Source organism: Talpa occidentalis, unplaced genomic scaffold (assembly GCF_014898055.3).
Source record: "Talpa occidentalis isolate TD23 unplaced genomic scaffold, MPIMG_talOcc4v2.1 talOcc4.3, whole genome shotgun sequence".
In the NCBI taxonomy this organism is placed as follows: Eukaryota; Metazoa; Chordata; class Mammalia; order Eulipotyphla; family Talpidae; genus Talpa; species Talpa occidentalis.
The window spans coordinates 130,764,717-130,790,621 of NW_023603184.1; the positions used below are offsets into that span (position 1 = coordinate 130,764,717).

Consider the following 25,905-nt stretch of genomic DNA (forward strand, 5'->3'; position numbering starts at 1 on the left):
ACAAAAATTCACCTGTCAAAGGAAAGCATAAACTTCTTTAGGCACAAAAGAAGACATCTGTATCTGGGAAATGAAATCTGACTTGCAATATCTCTGAAAGGGCCTCTCGACTCTCAAATGGAGCAGGCTGCCTTTCTTACACTGAGTCACTTCCTACTTACTGAGTTTCCAACAGCACTCATTTTGAAGTTACTGGTTCTCTGCCTGATCCTCAGAGGTCAAGATACACCTTCCTTCTACTTGGGATATACTAATTAGAGAAACAAACCAACAGTTTAGGCACATAATAAGTGGGATTCTAAAAAGACTTCAAAAAGTACCTCCTGAATATGGTGTTGAGGGATCTTTTCCTCCCCAAAGTTCTTATTCACATATAGCAGAGCATAGATGTAGCCCATCCGTCCATACAGCATTTCATTTGGAGCATGGGGATCAATCTTTTTTAGGTGCATCAGTCTAGGAATAAAAACGCATGAACAGGATCAGGTAGTGTTATACACTTAAAACATTTAAAAATGTATATGTACAAATATATGTTAAATTATTATATACTTTATAAAATACATTTTAATATAATTATACAAATGTTGAAATATATTTATAGCTTATAAATTATTCCATATGAGTCTATATTCGGTGGACAGGACTAGATCACAATGGTAGTCAGGGTTCAAAGATCAACTAAACTCAGAGAATGAAAAGTCAAGAAAATCGAAGGACCTCATACAAGTGTATGGCTGAGTCTTCGAGTTCCTCAGGGAGACAAGCCCTAAAACTGCTAGTATTTTAGCAGTTGGGGTCTGAGAATCCAAGAACAGCTGGCTTTTGTAGCATTCAATCTAAGAATGGATGAATTCAACATTATTTTTATAAAATGAAATGCTTACAGGATGTCATACATTTTTCCTCCAAATATATTAGTAAAATGTTTTGTTTTTAAGTTGTACTATATAAATTCTAACCTCTGATATATGTAGCATAAGTATACATAAAAAAGGAAACAAAAGAATATGTCAATTCAGGGAATAATTTAATGAAACACAGGCTAGTAGAACAACATACTCTTTGGCCAAACTCATGTTACACTGAACCCCCTGTTGTTACAGTTGCCCATGATACTGTTAAGAAAATATCACTGTACATGAAAATGATTAGGGGAGGAGATTTTGCTTATAAATGCTTAAACAACAGGAGTATGGATAATCCCTTTTTTCAATACAAATAATCATATCTTTAAAAGTCTAGCTGTTCTATAACATGCATTAACCTTAGGATATTATGCTAAATGATACAAGGCAGTCAGAAAAAAACTGATTTTGTATAATTCCACATATATGAGATAATTAGAGTAGTCAAAAATCAGAGAAATGGAAAATATCTGGTGATTGACAGCGTCTGGATGCTTGGGAAATGGAGGGTCATTGTTCAATGGGTACAGAGTTTCAGGGTTCAAAAAAGAGCTATAGAGATGGATGGTGATGGTGATTACAAAACATTAAGAATGTATTTAATACCACCAGACTATACACTTAAAAATGGCTAATATGGTAAATTGTGTTATGTGTAGTTTAACAAAATATAAATAATTAAATAAAACAGCACCAAGTGTAAATTCTAGAAGTGAAAAATGTAAAGTTTAAACTACGTTGCTGGATGGGCTTAACAGCAGAATGAATGTAACAGAGGAAAGACAGCGTATCTGAAAACAGATCAATACTATTCAATCTTAAGGACAGAAACAAACAAAAAGACTGAAAAAAAAACCAAAAACAAACCAGTCTTAGAAACGGGTAGAACACTTATCAAAAGACCCAACATAGGTGTAACTGGAATACTAGAAAAAGAGAGAGGCTGGGTCAGAAAAAATATTTGAAAAAATATTCTAGGTCTTGCTAGGGGTCTGGATTACCATGGCATATGCATTTGTCAAAATTCAACAAGCATTTAAAACTTGGCAGCTTACTGTGTGTAAAGTTTACATGTAAAGAGAAAACTGTGAACAGATATTGAACTCTAGTGTGCAATTTGCTCAAAAAAAATGCACCCCACTTCTATGCATAAATAAACCTTTTAAATTTTTTTTTTTTTAAATTTTATCACATTCATCTATCCATTCCTCTATCCTTTTTTTTTTTTTAGAACCAGGGTGCAGGCCAGAGCTGAGGGGGCCGGGGAGGGGATTCACCAGAGACAGAGTGGGGAACAGAACAGGCAGACTGACTGAAATACGCTGCTGAGGGGAGCAGCGGACAAGATAGGAGAGGTCTGCTGCGCTATATGGGTTAGCTCCCTGTCTGGGACTGAACTCAGGCCATGGCAGTTAGAGCACTGAGATTTAACCCCTAGACCACAGGGAGGCCCTAAAGAAAATTTTAATGGTAGAATCTATGTGACAGTTCTAAAGGGATTCACCATTCTATCAACTATTCTATATTTTTGAAATTCTTTATAGTAAAATTTTGAGTGGTAAAAAGTTAAAGTTATTAGAATTTTAGGCCAAAAGCTTGCTGATGAACTAGTACATGATTCAGTAATCCCACTACGTATATGGAAATACTAATTTAAAAAGACATCTGTAACTTATGCTCCTCGCAGCACCGTATGCAATAACTAACATATGGAAACAACCCAATTGCCTGATGAGGGATGACTGGATAAAGAAGATATGCTATGTGTGTACACATATACATATAGGTATATTATCTATTATGTCTCTCTCTCTATATATATACACATACACACAATGGAATAATACATCTATCATCAATCTGTATACACATATACACACACAATGGAATAATACTCAGCCATTAAAAAAAAGATGAACGTCTGCCATTTGGGACAACAAAGATGGACTGTGGGGATTATGCTAAGTGAAGTAAGTCAGAAGGACAAAGACAAATACCTTATTCTTTCACTTATTGATATTTATGGAATATAAAGACAAAATAAACAAACAAAAACAAATCCTTATCCTTCAACTCTGATTACAGAATGGTGGTTACCAGCGGGGAAAGTTGGGGCTGGAGAGGATGATGGGTGGATGGTACCCAGACTGGTGCTAAGCATGGTGTGGTATATATATAATTGCTGAGGTGAGAAACTAATACACACGACCCTCTACAGTGCTGTAAATGAATGTTACCTTTTCAATGTTAACAGTTATTTTATAATGGTAAAATAACTGCCAAAACTTGGGAACAATGAAGGTGTCCTTCAATAGGTGACTAGATAAATATACTGTGATACATCCAGACAATGAAATATTACTAGCACTAAAGAGAAATGAACTATCAAGCCATAAAAAGACATGGGGGAATCTTAAACAAATATATACTTAAGTCACAGATGCCAATCTGAAAAAACTACATTTTGTATAATTATAACTAAATGACCTGCAAAAGGCAAACTATGGAGATAGTAAAAAGATCAGTGGTTACCAGAGGCTAGGGAGGAGGGAAGAAAGATTAATAGGAAGAGCAGGGAGGATATTTAGGGTAGTGAACTACTCTGTACAATGCTATAATAATGTATACATGTCAACATACATTTCCCAAACTCACAGAATGTACAACACCAAGAGTGAACCCTAATGTACAGTGTGGACCTTGGGTGATGACAGGTTCCTTGATTGTAACAAGTGAACCTTTCTGGTTGGAGAGAATTGACAATGCAGGAGGCTATGCATTTGTGGGGCAGGGGTACGGGGGAAATTTATGTGACTTCCTTTTAATTATTTTGTGAACTAAAAACTGCTCTAAAAAGTAAAGTTTATTAACAATAAAACAAAACAAAACACCCTTATTGGAACTGCAACTCTCGGTGTATTAACATGGCATGGAGAGCTGTGTGGCTGTCAGATGTCTTAGGAGATTTCTGAAAGTGTTCAATAAATGCTCGTAAGGCAATGGTTATAGTTGACTCATATGTAAGTACAGTAATTCTTTATCACTCACAAGCTTCTAGTGGGTTGCCTTGATTTATATGAAAAATAAAGATTTGGCTTTCTTTTATTTTTTTAAACATCCTTGTTTATTCACAATATAGGATTTCTCCCCGTAGATGTGGTCACCATAGTTTTCCTACCACCAAAGTGCCCACAGTCCTCTGCCACACCCCTTTGGATTTCTATGTCACTTGCCCCTAAGAAACAGTTTTGAATGTTTGTGCTGCCTTAGGAAGCCCCTCCCAGACCACAGCAGGAAGTGAACAGCATTTCTTCAAATTACTGGTCCTGGAGAGCACCTTGGGTCAGCACTCACATAATTAGGCTTTGACCTCATTTATATTATTCAACTGATGCTTGATCTGGAACTTGTCAGTGTCATCATATTTTGCAATTAAAAAGGGATTATTATGGCTGTTCCTTAGCTACACTCTGGAATAATAACTGATCACATGACAGAGTAGTCAGTTGTATTGCTGTGAGAAAAGTAAATTCACTCAAATGTTCTTTTGCTAATATATACAGAATTAATGCATAATAATATCTAAATAATTCTCAAAAAGACACTTGCTTACCGGGTGATGCAATCTTCTGCCTGCCTCTCATTGTTCATTTTGTGATATACCACAGCAGACACTGCCAGGGGGCCTGCATCCCCACAAAGGAAGGTGATGGAACGCTTGGACAAGTAGTTCAGACTTTGCTTTACATAGCCATGCGCCTTCTGTAGGTAGGCAGGATCCCCGAACACATCATAGAGATGTAAGTAAAGCACAGCAATGCCTGAAAAAGCAAAGAGGAAATGAAGAAAGCTAACAATATTATCTGATGTGTTGCCCACTCTGCAGTGTTGATTTTTGATAAGCTATAGCAAATATGAAAAGTGCCTGGAAGCTTGGAAAACATTAGTTCTAGACTCACTTCTATTACTAAGGGGTTCTAAGAACCATTGTTTTTACATTCCTCTTCATAATAATTCTAATAAGAACTTTAAGAATGTAAAATCCTAGCTTATTATTAATTCTTGCTGCACAATGGCTATTCTATTATGTATTCTTCTCAGTGGTTAAATGATAGGTCATCAAACTATGGTTCCAAATAAATAGCCCTCTATTTAACAAATAATAATTTATTTAATAACAGACAAAAATGTTTATCAGTCTTTGTGATCTAAAGGAAATCAAAGATTAGGGAATTAAAAAAAAATACTCCCAATTTCTCTCTATACAGAAGATTATTTTTTGTGGGAAGAGGCCGGGAGAGTAACAAAAACCCCTGCCACAGTATTGTTCCAGGCAGGGATTATAAGAAGACAATTGTGTTGGCTGAGACTTGAAAAATACATTAAATTCCTGTTTGTTTTTTTCTTCTGTCAACTGCCAGGCCATTTTGGGAACTAGACTATAAACACTGCCAGTGATTTTTTGCTTGGGGCCTTACTTGATTTGCTTCTTGTCCTATTCTTGAAGGCTGCAATATGTAATTGAGGCGTTGTCTGCATGTCCTATTCTAAATGCCTGTCACAGTAGATGGAGCCTTCCCTCTGAAGCCCTGACTGGTCTCAGGGCATACTCAAAGATGTGGAGGAGGGAGCCTGCCTGCCTACCGCATTTCCAGAGACTCATTTCTCCCCTTGAAGTACATTTTCCATCTCATTTACCATTTTTAGAAGATACAGATTCTGTTTAAATCTAAATTAATAGAGCCAATCTCTTCATGGATTTCAATGCAGTAAAAATGCAGACTGCAAAATTACTTTTCACTGTAGTGAGGACAATTTTAAATTTAGATAGTTTTTTTCATTTTGCATGGGTAATCTCTAAAGTTTTGTGCTATAGACAATTCAATTTCACATGTATATTAAGACTAAATTTTCATTTCCTGCCAAACTTAATAATCTTGTCTGCTCTTTCAAAGTAGCGCGCTGTTAGTAATTCCACAAGCTGATGATCAAATGTACCAATGCTTAAGGTTTGTAGACATAAGTGTACAAAACCACGTATGTGGGTAAGGAAAAAAAAAACCTTCTTTTCACAAATGATCAATGTCAAGAGCTGCTTCTAGAATTAGGTCTTTAATAGGCTTCATTTCCATCCATACTGGCATCTGAAGTCAATCTATTTAAATTGTTATCCTTTCATTTTGCTCTCCTATTCCCATCGCTGTCTGAACACCCCTAATTAAGTTATATAAGCACCAAAGCCAGATAATGACATGACTGAGAGCTGAGAAAATGAAATGAGATTAAAAACAAGTCCAATGATTGTTTTCCTTTTCAGACCTTTGTCTCTCATTATCAACAACTCTTCTTTGCTAAATATTTTAACAAACAAAACCCATTAAGGTTTGCAATTGTTAAGGCTTGATACATTTCTCATGAAAACAGAGAGGTCTCCTGATATTTCATTCAGATGAATTATTTTGTTTCTTCTTGATCAGCAGAGCCACACAGCTTCTGGGCTTCCACAATCTCAGGTTCTATTTCTCTCCTCATTCAGGGGCTAAGAGGTGTCTGCATATTTTTATTAACCAACCTTCCATGGCTTGTGGTTTGAGGTGTCTACCTTCCCTGTCATGAAACTCCCATAATGAAAAGGAGTGCTGCTGCCAATTAAGAAAATTTTCCTGGACAAGCTTATTATAAATCCATCTATGTCAGGAAAATAAGACAAAATACCTAAGTCAAAGACATTTAATGTCTCATCAATATTTTAAACGCCAGGTGCCCTAATTTAATAAGAGGATAAAACAGGGCAATTAGGTTTGGTCAAATATCTTGAACCTGATCTTATGGTCTTCCAACCTTTGACAATATTCATGCATATAAGATCACCTTTGCAGAAATACCAAAGACTCAGAGATGACTGTCAAAGTGGGAAATAAATAGACAACCTCAAGGGCTTTGCAGGGAAAACTCATCCAGTTCTCACATGTAATCCTCATCTATTTATGCTTTAGAAAACTTTCAAATGCAATTTTTATCAAAATATGTTCTTATGAAAAAAGTCAAACAGCATTTCAAGGTATACAATGCAAAACATCACTGCCCTGCTTCACTCTATCCATGTGTCCCAGAGGCAATTACTTTCAAGAATTTTAGCTATTTTCTTTAGCATTTGCCACCCCCATGCCATAAAGACACTGGGAACTACAAATCCCAGGATCCCCAAATGGAAGTTGCGTGGACCTAAGGGCAGAGTTTAGTAGCCATTTTCTCTGTTTGTAAATAAAAACAGCCATCTTAGTGGGGCCGGGGCTCTTGGCCAGGCAGGTTTGGTCTCAGTGGGTCATTTGGGATTCCAGGTCGGTGGAACAGGTAGGACACATTTAAGAATTTATCTTCCTCGTTTCTCCCTGAGTTGTACATTTCCTCATTCCCCTTTCCTCGTAAATAAACCTTTGGTTAATCTTTTGTGTGTGCCTGCAGCATAAGTCCCTTTTAAGCATGCGGGTGAGGACCCACAGTCAGGCAACCTGTTTTATTTTTTTTTATTTTTTTTTTTTTATTTATTTTTTAAATTTTATTTTTATATTCCCCCATACAATTGCAAACGCCCCATTCTGACCCCAATCCTTCCCCTCCCGCCCCCCACCCCCCAACAAGTGTCTCTGGTTCATAGTTTTTTGTTGATTTTGATTTTCACTTTCTTATATTCATTTTCCTGGTCCCTTATTTAAGTTTTCTAGATTCCTGCTATGAGTGAGACCATCCGGTATTTTTCTTTTTCTTTTTGGCTTATTTCGCTGAGCATGATCCCTTCCAGTGCCATCCATGTTGCTGCAAATTGCATGTGTTTATCTTTTTTGAATGCTGAGTAATATTCCATGGTATATATGTACCACATCTTCTTGATCCAGTCATCTATTTTTGGGCATTTGGGTTGTTTCCAAAGCTTAGCTATTGTAAACAGTGCTGCTATAAACATAGGAGTGCAGGTGCTCTTTGGAATGGATGTTTCTGTGTCCTTTGGGTAAATACCTAGGAGTGGAATTGCTGGATCATATGGAAGCTCTATGTTTAGTAGGTCCAGAAATCTCCACACAGCTCTCCATAGTGGTTGGACCAGTTTGCACTCCCACCAACAGTGCAGAAGAGTTCCTTTTTCTCCACATCCTCGCCAACATTTGTTGTCAGGCAACCTGTTTTAGAGCAGGGTTACCCTGTAACATTTCCAGCAATATGCTTATGTGCTATGTGTTGGTTTTCTGCATCAGACATTTTTGACTTACATTGTACCCTGGATGATGAAGATTTAGCTTTGTGATAGACCACTAGGTGGCGCTCCAAATGTATCTCCTTTTCCCAACAACAATGCACTGCATTTGTTAGGCACGTGACTTCCCAGAAGTCTCCTTTGCAGCTGGGTAAGGTCATGTGACTAAGTTCTGAAGAATGGGACACAGTCAGGGGCAATGTTGCAAAATGTACTCAAAGAGAAGGCACTTGCCATTTATTTCCCTTTCCACTTTCCTTCTAGCTGGAATGCAGATATGGGGTGAGCCGCAACATTCATCTGTGATGAGGTTGGTAAAGCAACAAGAGCAAAGAAGCGTAGATTCTAGAGGACTCTGAAACTACCACAGCAGTTTCTGTATTGTCTACTTATACAAGAGAAATTATGTCTTGTTAAAACACTGTTATTTTAGCATTTGGCTGGTAAAAAGATCTTCAAAGCTGGAGAAGAAGCTGGCTCACATAGGGTCTCATAAATCAGTTCAGGATTTTGAATTTTACTTGAAAAACATCATTTTAAACATGGGAAGACCATAATTAGATTAGAGCTTTAAAAAGTTCACTATAATTGCACTGTTTTGTGGAACTATGGGTGTAGGATGTTTACAGGGATGTTTCAGGAATACAGGAGACAAGGTTGTCTGCTGTACAGATGAAGCCAGACTCCACTGGAAAGACATCTCCCTGGAGGGTAAAAGTCAACAGAACCTGGTAGAGAATGGCTGAGAAAGTTATATCAAGATAATTCCCAGATGTCTAGCTTCAACAGCTTGATAATAATGGTGCCATCTAGAGAGGGCAACATTTCCAGGAGATGGCCAGATCTGGGAGGAAAGATTACAGTTGTATTCACTTATAAATTTATCTTCAAATATGATTCTCTTCTCTAAAGAACAGTTAATATGAGAAAGGACAATGGTTTCTAAGATAATAACCATCAAAACTGGTCACAAGGTTTAACACAGGATGATATATGGAGTTTAATTGTTTTAACATTTTCTTTTCATCACAGAATATACTAAAGAGTATTCTTGGGTTTAAATAGCAAATAAATTTTTCTTCAATACTGTTAGCAAAGCAAAAAAATAGAATGGAGGTTTCTTTTATTATTTCATCTTTTCTCTCAGACAAGAATTGAATGAGGTTAAAATTGTGATTGCAATTAAATATAAGTCTGACTCAAACTGCTTTAGATTTTAGAATTATTTTTTTAAATCCTTTCCTACTTTGTACAAACCTGAATTTTCATTGATATAAAATTTAAGTTAATTTTTCTCCAATTTCTTATTTGGCATACTCTATGATTACTATCATGAAAGCTATAAAACTAATGTTTTTTTTTGATCTGAATATTACTACCATGTTAGATTTACATAGACAGTAAGAGTATCATACCAAGAATGACACACTTTGCCTTGGAAGTGCTACTATCACTTCCACCCTTGGTCCCTGGATCATCATAGGTAAACTCACCTAGCCACCATGAATTTGAGAGGTCTAATATTTCCAGGAGCTGAGGAGAAGAATACCAGACATGGGCGGGCACTAGATGTGTCTAACATGGAGCATGGCGGGAGGAGGCATAGAAGGAGCCCAATCTTGGATTGGTCAGGAATGAGGTGTTCATTAGAAGCCCAAGTGGAGAGGACAAGTAGCAGTTGGCTATGTGGGTCTGGAATTTGGGGAAGAGGAGTTGGACAACTGTTCTCCACATGTGGGGAATATGTTAACAAAATAGTCAGTGATTCCCTTATGCATTTCAGGAGCAACTGGGCTAAGGAGATTAATCAATCCAATAAACTGACAATTGTTTTTAATTAAAAAAAGAAAAGGGGGGGAGGAATTGACTTTTCTCTCCTTTTCTGAGAGGCCAGAAGAAACCCAGACATACACAAGCTTAATTTTACAACTCTAGAAGTCTGTTTGGTTGCTCAAGACTACAGTTTTCAGTACAGCAGCCTCTAACCGTGTCTATAAAAACTTAATTAAAATTGGGCCTCCCCGGTGGCGCAGCGGTTGAGCGCTGGGTTGCGAAGCTGCCCGCAGCCTCCGCGGAGCCGGTTCGATCCCCGGCTGCTCCCAGGCCACCGGAGGAGGGTTCCACATGGCGCGCAGACCTCTCCTGCCGCCCGCTGCTCCCCTCAGCAGTGTACTTCGGTCCTTCTGCCTGCTCTGCTCCCTGCTCTGGATCTGGTGAATTCTCTCACCCTCCCGCGCTTCTGACTGTACCCAGTGCATGTATAAACAAACAAACAAAATAAATAAATAAATTAAATAAATAAAGCATGCCTCTATAAAAAAAAAAAAAAAAAACTTAATTAAAATTAAAATAATTTAAAAATTCAGCTTCTCAGTCACATTCATATTTCAAATGCTCAATAGTCATTGTGGCTGGTGGTTGCCATAATACACAGCAAAGTAACACTTGCATCACTGCAGAAATTCTAAGAATATCACTGCTTTGAATGGCAGGAACAGATGTTGTTCTGTATTAAGTTCAGAAAGTCGGCACTGCCTCACAAGTCATCCTTGCAATCTCCTGGTTGTGAAATGTTGACTAATTTACTTGAAAGACAAAAAATACACCTAGAGGCCCAAATAAAACTTTGGTCTAACAGGAATCTATCTTGGTTTTCAGTATAGAAGCTCTGAACTAGATTTTTCTATTGTTTCCCTCTGTAGCTACTACTCTGGAAAGGGAGGGTAAATTGTTTAGGGACACTTCTAAATCTGCAATTTCCTTACTCAGCTACTTATCCCCAGTAGTAGTACTATAAATATTGCCAGCTGTTGAGAAGTAATTAATACTAAGTCTTTGAATTTCCGAGGGATCATTAGTTCCTATTCATCTTGATCAATCAAGACTTTGATGTGTCTCAAATGTATATGAAGATGATAAAAATCTCTACAGATGTATGAACCTTTCAAAACACTCCTCTGTAATTCTTCATTTTAGAAATTACTCCTTATTACTTATTTTATTTTATATACAATGATTCTACAGTGATGTAAAACCCTCTGCTGTAGTACTTCAGCACTGCAAGATATTTCCATGTAGGCTAGGGGCTTAAAGACGCCTTTCTTTGCTTGGATAAATAATGTTCAGAGCATAAGAACTGCTAGAGTCACAAGAAGTACTCAGGCAACACCCAAGAATCAGTCTCAATAGTTCTGAGTGCTATGAAGACAGGAACTCTAAAGGAATGGTGGTGTGCTGTTGAATCTATTTCAAATAAACACTTCCCTAGTTGAAACTTTTTTCTTAAAGATTTATTTTTTTATTTATATAAGAGCTGGGGTACAGGTCACAGGTGTGGGAGGGTGAGAGGATTCACCAGAGATAGAGTGGGGAGCAGAACAGGCAGATGGACGAAGACACTGCTGAGGGTAGCAGCGGGCAAGGCAGGAGAGGTCTGCTGTGCCATGTGGGAATCTCCCTGGCCAGCTGGGATTCGAACCCATGCTGCAGAGGCTGTGGACAGCTTCACAGCGCTGCACTCAACCTGCTGCACCACTGGGGAGGCCCTGCTGAAACTTTAAAAGCTCATCAATTATTACCTTTCCTTTTAGATTTATAAAAATAGAGGAAGCATAAGCTTTCTCTGATAAATCTCAAAGTAAAACTTGTCTTTCGAAATCAGGCTGGTACTTCCTGTTGTTTTACAACCATTTCTACATTTCGTAGGTATTTGTGTGCATTTCCATTTCTTCAACAAAATTTGTTGTCTTTAGGGCAGGATTTCCATTCATAGTTATAGTAGTTATTGTGGGTAGTGCTCTCCACAAAGTTTGTCCATAATCCAGGCACTGACTAGCAAATCTGAACAGTCATCAGAATAAAGCTAAGCATCATGAGCTACAGGCTTTTCAAATACTGCAGTACTTTTATTTTTTATTGAGCTAATACTGGTTTACAACATGTGATTTAGGGGCACAGGATCACACCTCCTCAGATGCATGTCCCCACAGCATACCCACCACCAAGGCACTTATCATCCTCCACCATAGTCCATTGTACCTTCTCTCCAATTCTTGTAGCCTTGATCCGCAGTCAGTTTTCTAGGGTTTGTTATTGGTTTAGTTCTACCTGGCACTTTGTTTTGTTTCTCTATATTTCACATACAAGGGAACTCATCCTGTCAAATGCTCTAGTAATTTTAATACAATTTACCTGGGGAGGAAAGCAATGATTCTACACCCTTAATTTAAAAATATTGTCCTAAGCAAAATAAAGGTGGCAAATAAGCACTCTGAAGATGTCTTCTTTTCCTCTTTGTTCTTTTCAGAGCTGACTACCAATAGAACAAGAGATTTCATATTTTCACCCCCTTCCCTGAGTGCCCAGCAGTGCACTATTTCTTCAACTGTCAATAGGAAGCACTCCTAGTTTTTTACTGAGACTTCCACAACAGGTGACAAATCCTTGAGCAGAGTAGCTGTTAAGAGCATGGGCTCTGTTTCACTGCTGAAAATGAAGTCTGACTCTGCCATTTACTAGCTATGAAATCTTACCCATTTACTAAACCCCTCTGTTCCTGAGCATTTCATCTGTATAATGGAAATGACAGTAGCTACTCCATTTATTTCTATGAATCAGGCTGATTGTAACAATTCCTAGCACACATTAGCTGCTAAGTATATGCTCAAGCTCATTAGATTGTGAATATCGATCAGCGAGTCATTTTGTCTTATGTCTTCCTGATCTAAAGGGACAGAGAAAAACATTCTCTCTTCCCATTTCTTGTCTATGTCCTCCCTCTCGTGCTCCTCTGAATGAGGAGTGTGGAAAAGAATTCTCGACAAGTATGGCATCTGGCCTTTCCTGAGCTTTCTAAGAGTCTTCTCTTGCCTCAGATTCTCTTTCTCCACACTCCAGTTTCTCATGCAGTCACCCACATGTTGGCCTGTTCACATGCTGTTTGACAATAGGGAGGTTAAGCTCAAATCAGGATGAGAGGAGGTGGCCCACCTTAAGTTCTTTATCTAGCTTTACTAAGTATAGCTGAGCCTTGAACAAATGATAGTTTGGAATTTGGGGATCCATTAAAATATGCATGGCTTTTTCTGTCTGAGGGTTCCACAGTCATGAATTTGACCAATCATGAGTGGCTGAATCAACTGACATAAGGGGCTGGTTGAAAGATTTATTTATTTATGCATACAAGAACTGGGGTGTAAGCCAGAGGTGGGAGGGTAAGAGGATTCATCAGAGGCAGAGTGGGGAGCAGAACAGGCAGATCCATTGAAATACACTGCTGAAGGGAGGCGCAGGTGAAGACAGAAGAGGTCTGCTGCGCCATGTGGGTTGCTCCCTGGCGAGCTGGAGATTAAACTTGTGCTGTAGTGACTGGCAGTAGCTTGATAGTGCTTAAACCCTCCGCCACTAAGGAGGCCCATAATAAGGGGCTGGTTGAATCTGCAGATGTGGAACTATCAGATACTGAGAGCCAACTGTTAAAGTCAGATTTTGACTGCTTGAACCCATGAACTCTGCACTGTTCATGGGTCAACTCTATAAAGCAGATTTTTGTGAATCCTATCTAATTTCTGGGTTAACTTCCTAACTTGGTCAGAGGTTGAAAGGGAAAACATGTGACTGACACTTTTTCATCCTAAGAGATATGAAACGAGCTGAATTCCCATGCCTTACGCATTTCCTAGTTTTAAGTTATTGTTTCTAGTTTGCCTAAGTGTAGTTAGGAGTGATGGCCAGGTCCTCTTCATTCATTCAACAGTTATTTATTAAGCATCAACTTTGCACCTGGCATTGTGCTAAAGACACTGGAATGAAAATGACAAAGCCCCAGACTCCTTGGTGTTACTTAAGAAAGTCAAATTGCTTACATATGTCTTCTTTCTTTTCCTTCTGATCTACCTACAAACACACTCACCCTGCAATCAGTGCATTATCCGAGCACACTAGTGACAAATGAACCCTACAGCTGTTTCAAGCCTGTGTATTATTGATTAAGATAACAGTACAATGACACCAATGCCACATAAAGCGCAGTTAATAAGACTGCAGCAGGTGACACTCGGTGATTCCTCCATCTAGCGGTCACTCTGAAGGGTGTGAATAAACCCAGTGTAGATCCGCATCCTGATCCTTTTTGCATATCCTAACAACTCCAGCTGGGAAGCACAGGAGCTTCTCATGAAGGTGAAGGACACTTAGTTAGGGCTCAAATTAGACAATGAAATGATGGCTGATGAAAATTACATATAAGGAGATCAAATTGCAAAGAAAAGATACCTGGTCAGAGTGATTCCTTTAAATAAGTCTGGTATCAGCAGAAATAAGACCCACATGCAAAGCTGTAGCTCAAAGGCTATACATTGGCAGATGAGAGGAACAGCATCTTGAAACACTATGATGACTTGCATTGAGAGCGCAAGTTAATATTACTCTAGGGATTATGCTGCATATCCTCTTATTTAAAGTGTTATCTAATGCTTGAAAAGAGGAAATGCATGCAATCTTAGCCTCATTAACTCTGTGAGTTGGTTATAGAGATAGGGTCATGTCTTTCAGAACTACAGTCCCCAGAGTCCTGTGTGTATTTTTTTAAAGTGTGAGCTGATCATTATTTCCCTCAGGAATCACCATAGTTAAAAGTGGGAAAAAATGAAATTAAGTGAGGACTAGCTCTTTCATTCTCTCTTAAAGACACCAGTGAGATCAGCCACCCCTTGGGTTTACTTAACTTTTCTACTATGCTATCTGCAAGGAAAGCAATCTTTCCTGCTAAATGCTTATTTCTAACGCAGGCACACTTCGTCTGCTTATTTAATCCTTTACAATAACAATTCCTCTCCAATTTCCCTGCTTTCCATTTTACTAGCCACTTAAAAATTTTCTCACCCTTAGAACCTATAATCTACCCGGAATGAAACTCAAGAAGAGCCTAGTGGCAGGTCATGCCATGCTATCTGCTGAGCCCCCACAGATCTTTAGGACCATTTAGTAGCTGGCTTTCAGACTGAATTTATGGGGGCCTCCATGCTTGCTGTTTTTTTCCACACTGTCTGTGGCTGTGTGCACAGCATACTTAATAGTTCCTGATGGGGCAGCCAAAGTAACAAAATGTTTCTCTTGCTTCCCAAGCTGGAAACACAGAAAGTCCTACAAATCTATCAGGAAAGGATTAAGGTTCAAAAATGATCAGTTCAATACTTATTGCGGGCATATGTCATACATCAATATCATGATGCATTACACTTCAAAGTACTAAATTTTGTACAGAACTGTGGTGAAAAGAACAGAGGCTATTCATTTCAAATATCACTTAGTAGCAACTGCAAAAATGATCAACATATTTTAGATATGGGTGATATTTCGCTCAAGAAGATTCTCAACAAGCTTTTTAAAATACAAGCAATTATGAACTTCTGCATTGGCCCAGTTCATTTTCTATTCTCAATCATTCTGAATACAATGACTCAGGACTAGGAAGGGGGAATAACCTCTCTATAGAACAACGCTGGAAATTTCACTTTTCTAGCTACAAATGACTGTAAGTCTTTCCAGGGTTCATATTACTGTTAGAGGGCAGGGAGAGGAGCACCCCAGAACCCCCAAACCTGCCTGCTCTAAATAGCTTCTGCCATCCGCTGCATCAAGACAAAACATTAGACCTTTAATGGAAAGGAACTTTAATACAATTAATGAACAATACAGACAAGACAAAAGATAAAGTTACCAAATCTAACACCTGAAGTTTCCCATCCCCTCGTGGGTAAAAGTCCACCCAAATGGGATTGGCCCATAGCAAGGCCGGAAAGCTGCCACAAGTCTAAAGCACCTTCCAGCAGGGACCCACAGAAAAGGATCAGAAACAACCGGACAAGTGTGGGAGGAAAAGAGCAAAATCAAAATCAAGATAAAAGCTGCCATTGTTAACCTCCCCACGGGTCCCTCACCCACATCTGTTTCAGCCAGTCTGTGCATGACCAAAAGGCAAATGAAGCTTCTTCACGTGTCTCTCTGCTCCATGTGTCTCCTCCATGTCCCCCCTCTTGCTCTCCATCCTCTTTCCTTCCTTCTCCTCTCCTCTCCAGCTTCTCCTCCTCCTTGCTCAGCTCCACCCTCCTTTGGGTGGGGCAGGGAACCTGAAACTTACCCTTTTCCTGAACACCACTCTGTTACATTGGGACTGATCAAAAATAACCTTTTTCTGGACAGAGATCAACATGGTGGTGAAGAAACGCCTCGAGTAAGTTCTCCCATAAAAATAACTAATAGGGAGAAAACGCAAGAACCAGGACATGTAAGATAAACTGATGATGCTAGCAAACTGCCCGAAGAAAAAACCTGCAATAAAAGAGGACGAGAAGAGAGGAAAGCATCAGAACCCTGCTACCCCCCGCCACGCACAAAGCCAGCAGCACACACTGACCAACAGAAAGGAGAAAAAACCAATAGACTAGAGATCAAGCAGGATAGTGAGCAGAAAGGAACTACTGCAGGCACTGCACCCCATGACCAGGAATATGGGGAACTGTGCAGGAATCGCCACGGAGGTGAGCAAAGGGCTCTGGGCACCACTGGAGGAAGATAAGGACTCTGTGGAGAGACCTGCAAATGTCCAAGGCCAGTTGGTAAGCTTGTGCAGAAAAGCATGGGCGCACTTGAAAAGCACACGCTGATTGTGGCTGCCCAGGTCTCCATGCCTGCACCTAGAATTGTGGGGAAAAGCTTGGGAGCCATCACTAAAGTGAATGACCCTCACTGGGTAATCAAAAACCGGGCACAAGGGAGCGGGGTGCAAAAGGCACCACATCTGCAGGCACTGAACTGGGCTAACCGCTCGCATCCTAGATCTGAGGGCTTCGGAACTGAGAATTGGGGCACAAAATTTGGGAAGTGGAATTCCCATGATGGCGGGGCACAGGGCGGATGCAGCACCCCCACGCCATTGAGGCACTCCACGTCACCTCCCACTCCGTGCCACCCCCATCTGTTCCTGGGAGACCTATAGGGAAAAAGCAGTTCCAGAAGAATACTAGGAAAGGTCTCCAGTGCCACTTAGTGATCAGCACAAAATCACCAGATACCTGATAGTTGGAAGCCAGGGATTCTAAAACCATCCTCAGGCTCTGAGGGGGGTGGGTCACACAAACGGGGGTGAGAAGGGAAACAAGGCATGGAGCAGGACTACTGAGGTCCCATGTGACAACCCACATTCTAGAACTGAGAGCTAGGCATGGGATCTGTGGCGTGGGACACGCTGTAACAGTGGCCACTGCACAGGGTGACAGCCAGTGTTTTGGATCTGACAGCCGTGGAACTGAGAACTAGGTACAGAATTCAAGGTGTGGGATCCTCATAGCTGAGGGCACAGCACCCAATGTGAGCAATAGACCCTGTGTGTTGAGGTGCTCCCCTCCCAACCTGTTTCCTAGAGAACTACTGGGAAAAAGCACAGGTCGGAAAGTACAGGTCTCTGGCACCACCTAGTGACAGGAATAAAATCACCAACTAGCTGAGAGTTGGAAGGCAAAGACTTCAAAACTCCCTTTTGGAACTGAGTAAATACAGAGGGAGAGACAGTGCCCAGCAACACAGCCACAGCATCAACACCCTGGTGGAGTTTTGGCCCGACAGTACTGGACTCGGTCTGGTAAACAGTTTCTGACACCCCTGAAGGAGCACCCCAAAGAGATGGCCACGAACAATAGTGGCATAATGTCCCAACACATAGAACCAATTAGAAAGCAAACAGCAGGGAGAAGGAAAAATATAAATAACCAAGCAAGCCTGCAGGGGAAGGACACACTACAAAAAAGATCAGTCACCAGAATGCAATGACAGGGAAGAACTTCTCTGCCTACCAGATAAAGAATTTAGAAGCCTCATGATTAAAAAGTATAAAGAACACAAAAAAGGAAAAAAAAATGATTTGAGACAAGTACTCAATGGACTGAAGAATGAAAATGAGACCTTAAGAAAGGAAATAAAAGAAAGGTGGGAGATTAATAAAAGATTACCGGAGAAGATAAAGAACTCTGGGAAAACCAAATAATCTTTTCTTCAAGACTTTTAAATACTAATTGTTTTTCTCTAACAAGTAATGTTTTCCTCTTATTTTTTTTACCAAATTCCTGTCATGTTTTATCAGGGTTCATTCTGATTTTTTCCTAAAGTACTTAAATCTGACCAGTGTTAATCATTTCTAAAAAGTTTGTACAACATGATGTACAATAACAATAACGTTATTGTTCACACTACTCTATCGTATAGGTTATATATAGGTCTTCTTCACTTATAAAATGCATGGAGTAAATTCAATGTAGAAGCTGAGAGTAAACACACAGTCTATCTCTTCCCCCCTCCTCTCATATCACTCTCCCCATTGGTAAAGAGTTGGGCTCATTGGGCCTCCCTGGTGGCACAAGGGATTAAGAGGCAACCTACGAAGCTATCTGCAGCACGAGTTCCATCCCTGGCCAGGGAGCTACCCACATGTCACAGCAGACCTCTCCTGTCTCGCCCGCTGCTCCCCTCAGCAGTGTATTTCAGTCAATTGCCTGTTCTGTTCCCCACTCTGTCTCTGGTGAATCCTCTCAGTCCCCCACACCTCTGGCTTGTACCCCAGTCCTTGCATGCCTAAATAAATAAATCTTTAAAAAAAAAAAATTGGGCTCAAGAGCCAGTCTGGATGGCTGAATCCAAAATTTGTCATTTATATAAATGTTACCTAATGTTGATGCTGAAATCTCTGCTTTCTAAAAATGAACTTTTTGGGCAATACAAATCTATACATAATTATATAGACACTGCTTTGATACACAAATATTTTTATTATTATATTCATACATGCATTTTTTGGGCAATAAAATTGAAGTTATGAAAAGATAATACTTGGGAAGCTAAAAAATAATAGGAGAAGGTATTAACATGATTTTCTGATTTTCAGCTTTAGTTTCTTATGTAACTCAGTTCTATGCTATTCAGATTAATTAAACACTGGTGTCTTATCAAAACACTTCAGGAAACTGTCCATTTTATGTAGGAATAATGGCTTTTTAACAATAATTGATTAGGAGACATTAGGAACCTTGCCTCAAAAGCCATAGCCAAATTTATCTAGAAGATTTTATGCTACATCATAAAACAGCAACAGAAGACATTCTAAATTGCTTAGTATGCTAGTTTGCCTCAGACACTTGCCATATAAGTTGCTTTCAAGAGCTGACAATGAATATCATAGTTAAGGTTAAAAAGTTGAAGAATATTGGTGATTCAATGGAGATGATGCAGGAGATCCCCAAAAAGTTCAAACAAACTTTCATTTTACATTGAAACAAATTTTCTATTTCCAAGGAAAGTTTAACTTTTAGTTTCTCTACAACCCCTAGCTAGAAATCAGGATCCTGACTGGTGGCTTTTCCTAACATTGCCAATATATTAATTCAAACTTGAAGTCAATCCCCACTTCTTTTCTCCTAAAGCATCTATAATAATAAATTCACCTGAACAAACACCTAAGTTAGAGGTTTAGGTTAACATTTCTTTAAATTATGGAATTAAATCTGGTTGTCTCAGTCTCCCCTTTTATTGGTTAAGAATAATAGAAACTCCAAATATATTAGAAAAAGTTCTGTAAGTCTGGGTCTTTTTACAATGTGGAAATCAAGAGGAAAACTAAAGATAACCATGCATTGTGCTGGTCCTGTTTGGTCTAAATCTTCGGAATATTAAATACAAAATAGTAATATTCACTGATGAGATCAATTACAGCATATCTGAAGACACAGTAAGATACTCAATAACAACTATTATAACTCCTGTTCTGAAGCTAACTACTTTCATTTTATTGTCACAGTTTACATTTCCTCTGCTAACCTAAAACCAACAAAAATCATAAAACTAAGTAAGAGGAAGGGCCCAATATGATCTAGCCCATTCCTCTTACTTTATAAAATACTGGCCTTAAAGTTCCATGAGTGATTATAACTTTATTCTGATTTTATCTGCCTTCCCCATTCTCCTAAGAATTAAGAGGACTGCTTGCCATTACCAAGAGCACTGCTAAGAGAAACTATTGGTAATTCCTCTCATAAGAAAACTCTCAAAGAAATGTCATGGATGTACATTTGCTTTAGGACCCAGGCTTGCAAAATGCAGATTCCTGGGTCAGCTCAAGACCTATTCAACCAGAATTTCTGCTGTAAGGACCAAGAACCTGCATTTTTGTGATAAGCAATACTGTCTTGAAATGAAATTCAAATTCTTTAAGCTGAAGACTTTTCATCCATTTTCAAAAAACTGGGAAACAATGAGTTTCTCAACACTGCTTTCTTAAAAATTATAAATCTTTCTGTCGCTACAATTGCAAACTAACCACGCTGTAACTTCCTTCTTTGGTATCCCCTCCCACCCCTCACCTTTTTGACACCTATGCACTATTTCTTTCCAAACTTTCAACTTTTCAGTGAATAGCAAGACAGTGACTGTTTATAAATCAAGCAGCAATGGCAATATGGGAGATTAGTTCATGAAATTGTATTTTTTTCCTGTGTTCTTGTATGGATCCCTGTTATATCATAACTTTAAAACAAAAAAAAAGAAATTTTTGGACATGTTTTTATCTCCTGTGGATAATCTCTCCTTTCCTCTGCATCACAAAACTGTATTTTGGCAATCATTGAGCCTCCAGGTTAGCTGTTTATATGTATAAGCCACCTTTCTTTTTTGCACTTTGATTGCGCTTGGTAGATACTGCTTTGTACAAATAGAAGGTTTGTGGCAACCTTTGGTCCACCAAGTCTATTGCTACCATTTTCCAGCAGCAAGCATACAGGTAAGTAAGTGCTTACTTCATGTCTCTGTGTAACATTTCATTAAGGTACATGCATAGTTTTTTTAGACATAATGCTATTGCACACTTCACAGACTAGAATATAATGTAAACATAATTTTTATATGCACTGGAAAACCAAAAAATTCACATGCTCACTGGATGGTGGTGGTCCGGCATTAAACCTATAATATCTGAGGTATGGCCACAATCTTGAATATCAACTTTTCTCCCCACAAGTATAGCAGCCACCCAAATAGTGTCAGGCATAAATTCCATGAATATTCTTATCCTATCCTGAATTCAGCGCACTGTTAACAATCCAGATTTCAAGGCTAGGCTGAGAGCAAAGCATTCTCCTGAAAACAATTACTCATATGCAGATGCAGAAGCATTTAAGGGTGTACCATTCAGGCAGATGGCTGCTTTGGCTCTGATCTACAATGCTTATGCCAACTCACAGTCAGCATTCCATACCTGCCCAACCGGTGTAAGCAGTGCTATCCCGAGGGTCTGCAGACTTCAGGCCTCTTTCCATTTGCTGAAGAAGCTCTCGAATCTTATTGCTCAAGCGTTGTGAGAACTCAGGAGTCAGCTGTAAATATTAAAGGGAAAGCAAATATCAAAAAAATATGGGTCATGGAACCTCTTGGACTACAGTCTATCAAGACCAGGAGGTTGCTTCAATTCTACTTAGGTGACATGTTTCTGTCTGGGAGAACCGAACAATTATTTTTTTCTTAAACAGCGGCAATGCATTAACAAAATTTCCAAGTACTACATTTTCCTTATAGTAGGAAATATTTTTATTGTAAATTAAATTTTATTTTAATTTTTAATTAAATTAATTTTAATTAAACATAAGATAGGCTATCAATGATAAACTGGCTCACAGTAATTTCCAACTAACAGGGCTCATCTATTATTTAAGCTACTATTTTTATTTTACTAAAAGTCATTTATTAAATTAAGCACAAATTAGATGTTTATTGCTTTCAAGCCATGGAATTTTCAAGCCATGGAATTTTAGTATTCAAGTGGCAGCAATATTAATTCCATACAGAAAGTTTTTGTTATTTAACCAATGCATAAACATTCTTGACAAATTGTCTAAGTGGAAGAAAAGCAATGTAAATTTATGGACATAGGAGCCTCAAGCACAATGGAAAGAAAATCAGACTCAGTGTCAAAAATCTACACCTAGCACAGTGCCTGGAAGGATAGGGGCTTGATAAACACTGCGGGATATGAGCAGAAGCATTCTTATCTGCCACTAGCTGACTGATATGCTCATAAAGAACTGAAGTTATGCTTCAGTTATCTCTGTGAAGGCAAGATAATAATACCCAATCCACCAATTTCAAAAGGATCTTTCACATTCAAAGATGTGAAATTTTATTTATTTTGTTATTTTAAGCAGTCCAAGAGTCTGTAAGAATGGCAAGTTGGGATATGGATTAAAAGCACACTAAGGCTGGGGCTCTGGCGCTTCTGATATCCAGGTGAAGGTCTATAGATGCTGGGCAAGCTGTGAGGCCCATCATCAATATGTTATTCCTCCTAACAACTGAAAATGTTAAAGCTCTGTATGCACTGAATTTTGAAGTCTTAAATGGTCCCTTTAATGTATACCTCAATAATTTTAGGAATCAGCTGCAATTCCTACACTTGGATTTCACAAAGCAATAACATTTCAAAACAAAGTTGGAGAACATTACAAGGGACAATCAATGGTTTATAAAAACAAACCTAACCACTAGGTGTTAGTGGCATCATAATCTCAATTTTCAAAAAAGCGCATCTTAACACTTAAAAAAGAAGGGTGTATTGATATTAATAATAACAAAAGAGATTAAGTTTTATTTCTGAATAGCTTCTCTGATAAGGCAAACAAGACTATCAACCATATCTGGATTATGTATTCTGAAACATCACTAATAGCCCCTATTTCATATGAAGAAATCACGTTTGATGGACACACTCCCATTATTTAACAATTTCTGCCAAGAGGTTAAGATTTCAACAAGTCTTGAAAACACATTTAGTAAGATGAAATATACTTCAACATTAACATAAAAGTTCTATAAATTTCAACTAGATAGAAGCGTGCGTCTAGATGCGAGCACAGGTCATCTTCTGTTCATAGATCATGTATAATTTATCATCTTGCCTGGCCTTACTTTACGAGACCAAGAATAATGAAAATACCTCAGCCACAGGAAGGGAAGTTACTTTCTATTTGGCACACACTACGTTTAATAGAGGTGACCTGCCTGAGACTATTGATTACTTGTGGCAGACCAAAAAATTATTGAAACTCCAGCAGTAATTTGAAGAGTCTCTAACAGCCATTTTTTTTTCTGATAGATGCCAGAAAACAGACCAGTTCCTTATTGAGATCTTTAAGGAGGGCAGATCTCCAGGGTCTGATCCTTAGTGTTCAACATTAAACAATTTTAGGAAAGGTATGCTAGTTTCTTCTGGGACCTGTTCAAAACCACGTCCTAGGCAATAAATTATATTATTTTGGGACCGCAGTTTAAGTTTATGAATATCCTTTCCCCCCTCTTAGAATACGAGTGCAACATTTATTTTATGAAGAGCCAAAACAGTGAGCTACATTTTATTGAAGTCTTCTGTCATTAGGATATATTCTCAAGTCTTCTCTTTGCCAAGTTAGCATGAAGCAGCATGTCTTTCTCCCACAAGAAAAAACAAATACCTCAGTTACAGTATCTGCAGAGCTAGGCAGAACGCAGGTCCAAATGGCCAAAAGGAAGCCATTTGAATCCAGATTAATTTTGAGCAACTTTCTTTGTGCTGTTCAGTTTTGGTCTTAAAAAAACTAGATTCACTCTAACTCCACATACACATTGGTAGTCTTCTATCCTACAACTCTGCTCCACCTCTTTCATCATTTCTACCTATGTTACAGACCCAAGTTAGCATGTATTGACGATGCTTTATGGAAGGAGCCAACAGAATCACATAAAGTCAATTTGGCAGACGAGAAATCTCTAAAGCCATTACATCACATGTGAAATGTTTTTCATGTGATTGCGGCATTTAGAAGAAACAAATTGATACCAAAATTGTGTGTATGTACACTTAAAGTGATCACTCTTCCAAACTCATTTCTCAATGAGGTATTCTCAAAAAGAATTTTATTTCCTCTTAAAAATTATGTTCACCCAAAGAGGCATAAGAAAACACAGGCCTCTAGTATTTCACATCAGGTTCTCTTTTGCATACTAGCATGTAGGGCGCTAACCAGTTTAATTTCCTTTTCTTTTTTCCTTGGGAATGTCCTATTAAGGTCTATGGCCCAAATTTCTTGTAGCACTGTCAGTTTAAAGAAGTCTTCACCACGCATTCCAATTTGCTCTCACCATCACCCTGCCCATACTGTGTACAATCATAAAGCAACGGGGCACATGTGATATGCCGCACCTCTCTTTAAAAAGCCAATCAAAATTAATTCAAAATGCCAAGTTATATGGTAAACTGCCACCCATTTACCTAATTTAAATTATCAACGACAGGGGGCCTTCCTGGTGGTGCAAGGGGTTAAGCACAGGCACTATGAAGCAACCCGCAGCCTCTGCAGCACGAGTTCCATCCCCGGCCAGGGAGCTACCCACATGGCGCAGCAGACCTCTCCTATCTCACCCGCTGCAACCCTCAGCAGTGTATTTCAGTCAGTCTGCCTACTCTGCTCCTCACTCTGTCTCTGGTGAATCCTCTCATCCCCCATACCTTTAAAGGGCCTGTAGTACCCCAGCTCTTGTACGCATAAATAAATAAATCTTAAAAAAAATAAATTATCCACGACAGACAGTGATGACTGCAATCATTAACGAATATGAATAATAATAAAAATGTCTCTATATATAATAATATGAATAATAATAATATGAATGCTAAAAATGTCTATAGAAATGCAACCTGTGAGAGCCCACATGATGTATTTTATAGACCTAAAACATACAGCCTCTATTTATTCTCAAATGATACATATTCAAAAAGAATGATCATGCTTTTCTTTCAGGGAAAACGGAGCTGCTTCCAGAATGCTGGAGGTGGAGGCAGGGATGCAGGCAGGCAGGTAGGTCCCAAACTCACCCTCCCTTCCGAATCAAAGTAGCCTTCGGCCAGGGATTTGTTATAATCGGCATAAGGATTCGGAAAGGCCCTTTGAGCCATGACGCCGGAAGCAAGCCTGCAGAACAGGGGAGAAAGAGACCTTGGGGTGAGCCCGGGGCCCCGGCCCAGGTGCGAGGGCGGCGGCCCCGGCCCAGGCAACGCCTTCCTGCCGGCCCCGCGCGGCCCGAGGGGCCCAGGCGCCCACCGCAGCCCGGTCACCGGGGCCCGGCACCGCCACGGAAAGGGCGCCAGAGCCTGGAACCCACCGCGATGAAGGGGACCCGTTTTGCACCCCACGTTGCCACCGCCACGATTTGACGCAACGGCCGGTACAGCGTGCAGCAGCCTGGTCGGGCCGGGCCGCTCTCCGGAAGCCTCGGACAATAACAGACGCGACGCTTTCCCCGCCCACTTCCTGTCGGCCAACCAATCAGAGCCGTCGCAGCCCCGAGCCCCGCCCCTGCACGCTTTCATTTTGTTAAAGAGACAGGAGGGTGATTTCTGAGAGTGATTGGAGTCTTGATAGCTGGATGGGGGGGCTTATTGTAGAATAAGGTGCAAATGTGCCCAGTCGTTCCTAACTTTCTTATAAACTTTTCATTTTTAAGAAAAAGAATGAAAGTTCAGATAATTTATAAGAATCAGATTTATTTGTTTATTTATTTTGGTCTGGAGAGAAAAAGAAGACAGCTTGGGATCTGAAGGTATTTATTGATAGATTCCTACTGCATGGACTGAGTAAAACTGGGGAGGATAAAATCTCTCCAGAGACCTTGCAAAAG

General features: G+C 39.3%; 1 protein-coding gene across 1 annotated transcript in view; it reads right to left on the bottom strand.

Annotated features, from left to right (window-relative positions):
- LOC119256166 (glutathione S-transferase LANCL1) overlaps nucleotides 1-25,422 on the bottom strand; it is a 31,903-nt gene extending 6,481 nt beyond the window's left edge. Inside the window, exons 1-5 of the mRNA XM_037523973.2 lie at nucleotides 25,390-25,422; nucleotides 25,103-25,199; nucleotides 21,458-21,575; nucleotides 4,522-4,729; nucleotides 321-456 (exon numbers count right to left, since the gene is read on the bottom strand). Of these exons, the coding sequence (XP_037379870.1) occupies nucleotides 321-456; nucleotides 4,522-4,729; nucleotides 21,458-21,575; nucleotides 25,103-25,183 (543 nt within the window). The 5' untranslated portion in view covers nucleotides 25,184-25,199; nucleotides 25,390-25,422. The remainder of the gene's footprint in view (nucleotides 1-320; nucleotides 457-4,521; nucleotides 4,730-21,457; nucleotides 21,576-25,102; nucleotides 25,200-25,389) is intronic.
- Nucleotides 25,423-25,905: the final 483 nt, after the last annotated feature.